The following is an 11020-nucleotide window of genomic DNA, read 5'->3' as shown; positions in this document are numbered from 1 at the left end:
TGCTGAAAGAATAAAGTAATAGAGAACGTATTATATGCCTTGAACACAAAAAAGATAACAGTCCTAAGAGCTCTACTCAACAGAAGTTCTCATACAGAACGTTAGTATCAGGATCTAGGAAGCCAAGAGAACACAGCCAACAAATTAGACCCATGTGGACAAGGAGAAGGTATGTCTTGTGTCAAGGGAAAGATGTTTGACATACACTTCTCCTTCGAGATTCCTACTTTTGAGGCACCATTATATTGAAATTACAGAAATTTTGCAACATACTCTAATTATACACTCATCAAATATTATACGATTAATTACCAAAACTCTCACCAACATGGAAAAACAAAGTAAAACTTCACCCAACACTTTGCAATACATTTTCAACTTATTAGCTTTAAATCAGGGGATACTCCCACATACCACAGAAATGTGCATACATATGTTTGCTTGAATCTTCTTAAAACTTATCACAAATCATCAATGCAACCTGATTAAACAAAATATATCAGTACACAATTCCCCATAATTACTAATTGACCCTACTGTACGATGCAAGCAAATCAAGAAATAAATTCCGGCACAGCAATATGGTCGGTCACTGTTTTCTTTCCAATTCCCGACAAATGATAATCATTTTCAAGTTGCATAAACACCGGACAATACGATTCATAAATAGAGAAAGATAGAGAGATAACCCACACTGTAAATTATGAAATATTCTGCATCACGACATACAAATTCAAGAGCACACAACTGTGCTCTAAATAATGTCAAATAACTAGTTACAGAGAAATTATTCCTAGTAGCAACAAAATATTTTGTTTAAAGCTCAACATATCACAGGAAGTCTCATCATCCATCTTTGCTTCCTGGTCTTCAAATAGTCTCTTGGCCTACAAACAAAAAGAGTGTGTATGGTTTCACTAAATCAATCACTAAATGATTTAGTTGTGTGATTATTTAGTTTAGGGAGGGGTGAGGGAGACAAACAAAGTAGGGAATAAACTAATCCATCAATCTTTGGTACAGGATTAGCACAGTTATGGAAAAACTTTGTTAAGCATCAAATAGACAAACAGCCTTGTGCCTACTATTATGGTGATAATAGATTACGTATATATCTAAGGGCATCATCACCATATAATAAATCTCACAGTCACAAGAACTAAAGAAAACATACCCGAAAAACTAATTGTAGAAAGAACATCAAGGAATCCTAGAGACGCTTAGCTACCTAATTCAAAATTAAACCAATGGTCAGGAAATCAAAAGATTCAAAACAGAGAGAAACTAGCAGGCCCAAAGAGAAAGGGCACATAACACGCACAATTTTCTCAGGAACTAATTCTACTACCTTTTACTACATAAAACTGAAGAAAAAAACTCTAAATCCCGTTCTGAGAAATCTTAAAATTAAAGATACCAAATAACATGATAGGTGCCAAATAACATGAAAGAGAATAACATTTAACTCATTTAAAGGGATGAGATGACTTTAGAGTAGTAAGATCAGAAAACATTCATCAAACTGATTCCATCAATTATCATACGAAAAAATAGACACACACAGAAATGACAAGAATTAAAGTTCTTATTCAATTATCTTCGAAGTGCACCTCATGCTACAGAATAGTTAAATCTAAAAGAATAACTAATTGTAAGTACTTCATTTTTCTTTGTATACAATCAACAATGCGAGTAAACCAAAGTAATTCAATTCAAATTCAAATTAGATACAAACACATTGAAATATCTAAAAGCATTAGTTAGATTGATAATACCTTCAGAAAGCCAAGCGTAGTTACGGCTTGAAAGGGAAAGCATTGAATTCATGAGCGCAGAAGCAGTGGCAGTATGGTAAGGCATCATTGATTCCAAACAAAAACTCAACTCAACAGGAGACCTAATTACACAGAAAGAAAGAAAAAACTACTATCATCAATTGATAATGAATTAGTAAAAATGAAAAGAAAAACACTGAGAAATAAAAAGATTCAATGCAATGCGTGGAAATGTGTGTTCGGTTATTACCTGAGTGTGAATTGTGATTGCGAAAGAGGTTTATTGGAGGCGATGCGGAAAGGAGAACGAGCTGATTTGGCTTCCGAGGCAACACGAAACGCTGACCTGGTAGAGGAACATGATCGGAATATTGATCTTGCGGCGGCGGAAGCCATTTTCGTGATCGGAATTATTGCGATAACGTAGGGTTTTTTGATTTGGTTATGCAGTGTCCAAAACCCTGATAGAAACTATGGTCTATGTCAAATTTCATGGACTTGGACTTGGACTTGGGCCACTGTTCCATGAGACGCTTGAGATCCAAACTTCATCTGCGTTACTTTTTCCACCCTCCCTACACAATTTTTTTCTCTGTTCATAAAAGATGCACATTTGGACAATCTAAATTGAAAAGGAGGATATCCACTAATGTCTAATGCAAATGTAATATTTATGATTATCTTTAATGGGGCTAAAAAGTGGACTCACACGATAATATCGTGTTTTCTAATTGTATGTCGATATAAGACTATTTTAAATCGATTTTAAATATTTATTTAACTTTTAAATTATATGATAGTATGTTTGGATGAAGTGATTGAACATTTTATGAAAATTATAACTTTAGAAACTTAAATGCCTCAATTATTTCACTTGTAGTTTTTTGTTTGATTAGAGTAATTAAAGTTATTTGTTCTTAAACATTGTAGGACCAATTTTATAAAATTTTAATTTTTTTAGTAGAAGTGTGTATTTCTCTCTCTATATATAAATAAAAGGGGTTCAAGATCAAATATGAGTAAATTGCAAAATTTTAAAATATATAAAGACCAATTTGAAAATTCATGAAAATTTATAAAAATGAATTTTCAGATTTATAAATTAATCTTGAATAAAATATTTTATAAAATGTCATCATTTTGAAAATCATTTTTATGTAGACAACGTAATATGCATTAAAAAAATTTAATTACCCTCTACAAGTATATCTCCTCATAAAATTCTCTTACCCAAAAATACTATAATAGGACACAAAAAATAATAGGGCTCAAATATTATTTTAGTCTAATTACAAATATAATAGGGCTCAAATATTATTTTAGTCTAATTCTCTTCACCTGTGTACTTCCCAACAAAAAAACAATCCGTATCCTTCCCAACAAGACTTAGTTTTTCTAAGATAAAAGAAGTTCTCTTTTTTGAAAAATACAGTGGGATATTTCTTTTGAAAATAATATATAGCTAGTTGGTTTGTAATATTATGCCGATATATTTATTTATTCGGACTCCGAACCTTATTTTCACCAAAAAGAATAAAATTGATTAAAAAGAATCTACACTTAATTTTAAGTTTTCTAAAAACAGTTTTAACTCCTGTAAAAAAAAACACAGTTTTAAATTATTTCACTTTAAACTCAAGATTATTTAATAAATGGGACAAAATATTTGTCAAACTCCTTTACCTGACATTTTGTATTTTCACCAGCTCATCCAAATTCCCAAATTCCATATCTACTTATTTTTATTGGATTCTATTTTTGAGTAGTGTATTGGAGCACTTTCCAAAAACAAAAGATAACACTTAATTTTCTTTTGAATTACAAAACTATCCATTATTCTATTTTAAAATTCACTTAACACTTGAAATGATAAGTAGTATATGTAATGTAGGATGTACATAAGAACAATATTCCTTTTTTTTTTTTTGATAAAAAATCAGAACTTTCATTTCAATGGTTTTTCTCTACAAGAACAGTTTTCATTTGGAATTGCATAGTTATTTGCTAATAAAAAATGATTAAGTTACATAACTATTTATTTAAAACGACACGACAACTTTCATTTAAAATTATCAAACAATATGCTAAGCAAGTATTTAACTTGAATTTTGTGAAACGCACTAATATAACATGGGCATCCACATCCATATTTAAAAAACAATTTTTTATTAATCAAATAGTTTTTTTACAAACAATTTTTTATTAATCAAATAGTTTTTTTACTGAATTCAGATCAAAGTCATTTCTCTATTCAACCATATATTCGTTTATTTGAAAGGGTAAATCCCATCGACACATCATATAAAATTGTTTCTACAAAAAATATGATCAAATGTACATGGTAAAACCTACTCACATCGTCTGCATAATTAGTAAACCGTCTTTCAAATAAATCAACACAGCAATCATATATCATCAGATACACGTAAAAAATGCTCATAAATTGACATTAAAAAAGGAATAATTTAACATAAGTTCTTCTACATTTTGACAGTATTTCAACAAAACACAGTTAAGACACTGGAACAAATGAGAAAAACATTGAGGTCCTCATTCTTCCCTATAATCTGGATTCTCCTTCAAAATTACAAAACCTTCAAGAATTGGAGATAAGGGAATATATCTGCGGAAAAAACAATTGTTAGTATTTAGAAAGACAGACACAAAAAAATATATTTAGAAAGACAAGCTTGTATTTATAAGCATCTTTGGCAGTAGTATATTACTTTTCGGTGGCTAGCTCTGCCCTATCCCCAGCAGCCAGTAGAACAGGGGTGGAGTGGGTCTGAAAGCCGGTGATAGTCTTAGGACGACCTGCCTGTCCAACAACGTCCACTGCTTGGCCAACCCGAACAGGCACCGATAGAGGCTTTAAGTTCTCATCCACAGTCAACAACATCCTCGGCTGTTTCAACAGAGTACAAATTAGACTAGCTTCAAATTGGGGAGGGAGAAAAAGAGGAAATGAGATTCAAACAAACCTGCATTGCCAAAACGAGGAAGTAGAGAACGTAGTGATATTTTCCCAACACGATAGCTTTCATATCGAGGCATGCATGCAACATAGTTATTAGTCCTGCAAGCGCTGTCCTGTAAAAATTGAAAGGGAAAAGATTATAAACTATTCCAACAAAGCAGTATGTCATTTGAAGTCACCAGCTCAATTAACATGCTATCAAATAAATTAAAAAAGAATTAGTTAGGAGACAAGATGGACAAATAAGGATTCACTTACGGTGACAGTAAGAAGCGATCAGAATGATAAGGATTAAGTGTTAATAGTCCCTTTCCCAAATGTACAAGACCTTGGGCAATCCGCACCTGTAGTGTAGAAAAGGAAATCAGAAAACATTGAAACAACCAGAATTAAAAACTAAGGATAGCTTTGAGGAAACATACACAAAATAGAAGGCTGGTATCCTTGTAGTAATAGCTTGAAAGATTGCGAAGCATGCCAGCAATTCGAGCATTGTTTGTTCCAGCGCCTATTAAACCTAAGGAGATAACTGCTGCCTGTGGCATACAAATTTTTTTTACTTACAAACAAGAATCAAGCCATATACCACAATGACTTAAGAGGCACTACCATCTTACCATTGCTACTTCTGAATCAGTATCATGGCTAAGTCTGCTTAAGGTATCCATTACATTGACCTGTGATGATCAATTGAAGTGTTAGCAAAGTAAACATACGTGAAATCTTGCTTGTAATTATAACAGAAGTTTAGCGTATCTAATATTTTCAAATTCAGAACACGGTCATAATCCACACTGTTAAATAATATCAATATCGAAGTGATAAAATGCAGGGATGCAAACCTATTTTACCTTCGGATTTGATATACACAGCAAACCAAGTGCCAAAGGAACTGCTCGGCGAATGTTCTGCTCTCCATACTGTAGAAGATGTTCTAATGATCGAATGGCCATCTCAAGACCTAATTCTTCAGCCATAGCTACCATGGCTATTCCAAGCACAGCAGGACCTTGGTGCATTTCACCTTTGTCAAGATGTTGTGAACAATGACCCAAAAGATTTTGCACCTAAATGAAATAAGCACCAGCAATTACAAACATAAAAGGCTGCAGCAGAAATCTCTTCGATAAAAAATAATGCATGTATATAACAAGATTGTACCTTGAGAACATTCCCAGTTCCAGCATAGGCACATGATAACAGTGTCATGTCACAGTACTTTCTGATTTTTTCATTAAAAGTCTTTGAAACTTCGGCAGTTGCCTCCACACTTTCCTGTTGTTACAGAGCACAATATGAAGAGTAAATACTACACTGGAGTAACTTTTACGCAACCTAAGCAAAACCTCTCCTAAACATTCAATGTTTTCAAAAATTAAAGAAATAAGATTATGAATGCATTGCATATGTAGGATAAGGCTGTCTAGAATAAATCTATAATGATCCAGCCCTACCCCGGACCTTGAATGGTGGGAGTTTTGTAGAACCATGTTCCCTTTTTTAATGAGCTGAAAAGACAATAAAAGAGGCAAATGAAACTGCCAAAACAAAAATACCTGTTTCCCTAGATAAAGAAGACCAAGGCCGAGAGGTAAAAGTCGTGTGAGGGGCTCTCCCAATTCTGACTCACTTCGGTCCATCAACGTAAATATGATTGCTTGAGCAACTTCTTCATTGCAAGAACCCACATAGATCAAGCCCAATGCAATTGCAGTGAAAGCAATCACATCAAGTGAAGCTTTAGGATCACTCAGAATAGGTGCCAACTTGTATCGTAACTGAAAGAAACAAGAATAAGTAAAAAAATTATTTACAAATAAAAAGCCACAAGTATCTCAACAAGCAGTATAACTGGAACAAGTATCTCACCTGCTCATTCTGAGAACCTGCATATGCAATTCCTAATCCCATAATTGCACCAATTCTAGTTGAACTATCTTCTTTATCTATATAATCACCAAGGAGAGCCATTGCCTACAAAGGATTCAAAGAAGGTCAAACACAGAAACTTAAAATATACTTGTCATACTGAGGGAAGGAAAACAAAGGAGCTCACAGGATCGCAGTCATTCTTGATACTACAATTGACAATTCCAACTCCCAATAATGCACCAGCAATGACATGGTTATCATTACTATGGAAATATTTGTCAAGTTGTGCAAGTCCAGAGTCAACATCCCAGAGTAAAATCATACCCTATTATAACACAACACAAGGGACAATCATTAGTATAGTCAATAAAATTTGCGTGATCCATAAATAAGAATAATGATGACTCAAAACGAAAGCGCATACCAGACTTGCTGCAGCACTAGTTTTTCCATGTTCTTTGTTTTTGAAAAGCCAATTCCCAGAAGATCCACTACTTGTCGAATCTGATGCAACAGTCATCAACTTATCCTACACAACCATAATGGAATGGAAGGACAACATAAATACAAACACTAAATCACTAAATATACAACAGGGATTATCTTAAACTATAAGATTCATTGTACCTGACCAAAACCAGCATTAACAAATGCATTAACAAAAGTTGCAGCAAGGTTCTGTCTGGCTGAGTCAACACTTGCACCAGCACTTGCGCGGCCATCAAGCAAATGTGCCTAGAAAAAAACAAAGCAGAGAAAAAACCAAAGGAAAATCAACAAAATGGAACACTGGAGACAGAATTACAGAAAACTAGCATAGCCAAAAACAATGTTTTTCTGAAACCATTGAACATGAGCACCACCATATATTAAAATTGCAGCCTCAACACAGGCTTCTTGCAGCAGGTTGCATAAAGTTGCAACATTAGCATACAGTTGCAGTCAATGTAAAGAGCAATAGTCACAAGAAGCATCATTTTTGAAAAACAAGATGTGTCGAAACAGTTACTGCTTTGGCAAAGAAAGCTCTCAAAAAGTAATTAAAGCCCATTACCTTAATGACCAAACTTTAAATCCCAAAATGGAAAAACAACAATAGCATAAAAGAACAACAAAACCTGTTTTCTTGAAATTCAAATGATGACATTTTACATCAGTTAAGACTAAAACATAAAAATTCTTCCACACATTAATCTAGGCTATCTTGTAGCCAAGCACCAAATTTGATTAAGGGAATCTACCACATCGGAAAGTATTGTTCCATTTATGAATTATACAAAAAAATCATTTGTGAAAAATCACAAGTAATAATATACATCAATTTAATATCAAGACAATTCAAAAAAAGAAATAAGACAGTTTGGTGGCAAGCCTGTCTGTTTCTTCTACTGATAAAAGAAAAACTATTTTAACTTATTGTCATTAAATTTTTTAAATAATTAAATAAGTTTTTCAATAAAAAAAAAAGTTGTCTAGCGAAAACAAATGGGTCCTGAATTCAACAAACACATAACTACTCAGAATCAACTGGGTTCTCAATCACATGCAATCATCAATGAAAACTGTTAGAAAGGACAACTTGTATTTTAATTTTGTATGGATGTAGTATTAGTCCCAATCAATTTAACCGTTAACTGAAACCCATTAACCACAACCACTTGTGCTCAAGCACTTTGTTTCCTCTCATCAAACTGAACCGTAATTTATTTAATTAATAATGAAAAGTTTAATATCAGGGACTAAACATGAACTGGGAGTCATATGGAGTCAAGTGTTAATTATGGTGTGGGAAGAGTAAATTCAACATCAGAAACACACCTTGTATATATCTTCAGGAGACTTGGCCTCCATGACCTCAATATCACGCGCAAGAGTCAGATATCCTTCGCTTAACTTGGAATTGTTAATAATGTCTTGCAACATTTCTCTGTCTTCATCATCAGTAACCATTTCCTCGTCAAGCTCAAAAGTGATACCCTGCATGCATCACAAAAACCATCACAAGAGAGTTTCAATATAATTTGGAGAGGAATTTTCAGTCTAAATGAAACCCTCTAGCTTTGTCATTTGCCAACATAAAGCTAGAGTGATTGTATCAATTAACTGTGACATGCAACAGTTACATCCATTATCACAGGCAAGGAAACTCCAGCTAATAAATATTCACCAAATACTAACACAGAATCCAGGACTTACATGGCGTGCAAGTATGTAACAGAATTGCTTCTTTCGCAGCACATCATCACAAGAGGTGAACACCTGCCTCACATACTGTCAACAACACTGCAATTAGTTAGGTTCAAACCACAATAGCTTTTAAGGAACAAAATATAGAAATGAGTTATTTATGGTATATAGAAATAAGGAACAAAATCAATCACAAATAAGAATTAAATAGAGAAGAATTCTAGTGTCACACCTGCAGGTTATCCAGGAACAATGCAATTTGGAGGGCATTTGGATATTCTTCAAATTTTAGATCGATCAAATATGCAATGTCCAAAACTAACATATCATCCGGTCCAGGAAGATACCTGTAAAATTAAAATAAAAAAAGTTTGCTCGTCTGTCAGAGTCATCTAACATTTTAACCCACTCATAAAAAAAGAAAAACCAAGACAACATCTCATTGTCAGGCCAATTTGACGCTTATAACTCAATATAGCTCTAGAGCCATGCCAATGACTATCCAATAAACCTTTCAACTATTATCTCCAATTGCGATTCAAACTCCATCTAATAGACCTTTATGCCATTAAAATCAATTTTTAAATGCTTTTGAATACGAATTTAATAAGCTTCAGAGCCAAGGAGATGACTGTACAAACGTACCATTTAAGTGTATTGTCACAAGTACAAATAACTCCCAATCTTCTATAATATCTGAAAACATCTTACCTTATCATTATATCATTCTTATCTAAGAGTCTTGAATAATCTCATAGGATTAGATTCTCATCACTTAGTTATCCTGTTGATTATTTTCTTTATTCAACTAGGATTAGGAGTTTTTAATCCCGTCAATAGGGATTGGAGCTTAAACTGTTTTGCCTCAGCAGATCATCATATTATGTTGTCTCTATTCTTTCTCTCATAACCCTATGACTTTGACACTTAATATAATCAGAAGTCAGAACAGCTACAACAGTATTAAGCCGTTTCAAGTATCAGTGAAGCAAACAATAATTTTATTTCCTACAGTACAGAATCACTTAATTACTTTTGTATGTCCAGGACGATAACCAAGGACATCACTTAATAATTACATCATGACAATTCAGATTAAAAAAAAACATTAGATATAGATATAGCATACAACTACAAATGGGAAATCAAAGAAGAGGGAGTGTGAGATTGTGAAACGAAAGTTCAACTGCAATCATAAACCATTATTTTCTCTTTCTTTATAACTGTTCTGAAGTCAATTGATTCTCTTATAACATAACCTGAGGTCTGACTTACCTAGCTGAACTTGTGAGATACAGGCAAGTCCTTTTAAAATTCGTTTTATCAACATGCTCAATCAACATATCTAGGTCTTCAACCTAACAACCAAGCATAAACATTTATTGCATAAAAACATTAGTTCACTCTCTGAATAGTTGGGGAATAACTGAGAGATTGATCTAGGATATTACCTCCATCAAAAGATCAACAGCTTCAGGTTCGGCATTATGCTGCAGCAAATTAAAATTAGTCAGAAATTGATTAACAATCTTCATCGGACATGTCTTCTTGAGTCAACATTCCATATAGTTAACTTTAGTCAAATGAACACTATTATATACCATACCTTCATGTGAAAAGCAACTATCTGTTGTACAAGTTCCATCAGATCGTCAATTGGAGCCTCTTCACCCTGTAAATGCACAATTTGAAAACAATCACATATAAGCACAGCCACTAAACTAAACTTGTATAGAAAATGCAGCAGTAAAGACATTTAAATTAGCCAAATGCCCAACCTGTCGTTTAGAATATTCTTGAGCAATTTCTCCAGCCAAATTTCTGAAAACATAAGATTTAGGTTGATAATGTAATTAACTCTTTCAGTCAAACCTTGTTACCAAAATTTTAAATTTTCCTAGTCACTCAATAATTTACAACAGCAGTTCATATTCAACCATATAAAACAAAAACAGTGTAAAAAGAAAAAGCATAATTCTCACCTTACATACTCATGCCCCCATGAACCGATGTCGCCCTCTGAACCTAGTAATCTATATTTGAGGCTTTCCTGACAGAGTTATTGGCAAGAGTCAATATAACAGAAACGAAAACTGTTGTGGAATGGTGGTTTCAAAGGAAAAAGCGTGTCTGCCAGAGATAGAAAGGAAATAGGGAGAGAAAAAGTATATAAAGCGTATCTTTGGTAATACAATAGGAAAGGGAAAGA

The 11020-nt window shown here is 33.4% G+C and overlaps 2 protein-coding genes across 13 annotated transcripts in view; both read right to left on the bottom strand.

Annotated features, from left to right (window-relative positions):
* Nucleotides 1-2245, bottom strand: part of LOC101498969 (protein NUCLEAR FUSION DEFECTIVE 6, mitochondrial-like) — a 4118-nt gene extending 1873 nt beyond the window's left edge. For 3 of the 12 annotated variants that reach the window (XM_004505487.4, XM_012717196.3, XM_073370445.1), the window contains exons 1-3: nucleotides 2026-2245; nucleotides 1776-1897; nucleotides 415-481 (exon numbers count right to left, since the gene is read on the bottom strand). In XM_004505487.4, coding sequence (XP_004505544.1) covers nucleotides 462-481; nucleotides 1776-1897; nucleotides 2026-2171 — 288 coding nt within the window. In that variant the 5' untranslated portion in view covers nucleotides 2172-2245 and the 3' untranslated portion in view covers nucleotides 415-461. Of the gene's footprint in view, nucleotides 1-414; nucleotides 482-679; nucleotides 888-1174; nucleotides 1229-1775; nucleotides 1898-2025 lie in introns of those variants that run through there. The other 9 variants (XM_004505492.4, XM_004505488.4, XM_004505490.4 and 6 more) reach the window with 5 other exon arrangements.
* Nucleotides 2246-4137: 1892 nt separating this feature from the next.
* The window catches only part of LOC101498643 (26S proteasome non-ATPase regulatory subunit 2 homolog A), a 7989-nt gene continuing 1106 nt past the window's right edge, over nucleotides 4138-11020 (bottom strand). The window contains exons 5-25 of the mRNA XM_004505485.4: nucleotides 10794-10861; nucleotides 10590-10632; nucleotides 10418-10483; nucleotides 10263-10301; nucleotides 10087-10169; nucleotides 9044-9158; nucleotides 8821-8895; nucleotides 8443-8601; nucleotides 7252-7359; nucleotides 7049-7153; nucleotides 6809-6949; nucleotides 6622-6726; nucleotides 6309-6530; nucleotides 5914-6027; nucleotides 5604-5819; nucleotides 5370-5429; nucleotides 5175-5288; nucleotides 5011-5096; nucleotides 4757-4865; nucleotides 4502-4680; nucleotides 4138-4398 (exon numbers count right to left, since the gene is read on the bottom strand). Of these exons, the coding sequence (XP_004505542.1) occupies nucleotides 4326-4398; nucleotides 4502-4680; nucleotides 4757-4865; nucleotides 5011-5096; nucleotides 5175-5288; nucleotides 5370-5429; nucleotides 5604-5819; nucleotides 5914-6027; nucleotides 6309-6530; nucleotides 6622-6726; nucleotides 6809-6949; nucleotides 7049-7153; nucleotides 7252-7359; nucleotides 8443-8601; nucleotides 8821-8895; nucleotides 9044-9158; nucleotides 10087-10169; nucleotides 10263-10301; nucleotides 10418-10483; nucleotides 10590-10632; nucleotides 10794-10861 (2280 nt within the window). The 3' untranslated portion in view covers nucleotides 4138-4325. The remainder of the gene's footprint in view (nucleotides 4399-4501; nucleotides 4681-4756; nucleotides 4866-5010; nucleotides 5097-5174; nucleotides 5289-5369; nucleotides 5430-5603; nucleotides 5820-5913; nucleotides 6028-6308; nucleotides 6531-6621; nucleotides 6727-6808; nucleotides 6950-7048; nucleotides 7154-7251; nucleotides 7360-8442; nucleotides 8602-8820; nucleotides 8896-9043; nucleotides 9159-10086; nucleotides 10170-10262; nucleotides 10302-10417; nucleotides 10484-10589; nucleotides 10633-10793; nucleotides 10862-11020) is intronic.

The sequence above is a fragment of the Cicer arietinum genome, chromosome 6 (assembly GCF_000331145.2).
Source record: "Cicer arietinum cultivar CDC Frontier isolate Library 1 chromosome 6, Cicar.CDCFrontier_v2.0, whole genome shotgun sequence".
Classification (NCBI taxonomy): domain Eukaryota; kingdom Viridiplantae; phylum Streptophyta; class Magnoliopsida; order Fabales; family Fabaceae; genus Cicer; species Cicer arietinum.
Note: the sequence above shows the minus strand (reverse complement) of the source record. Positions and strands in the feature narration are given on the sequence as shown.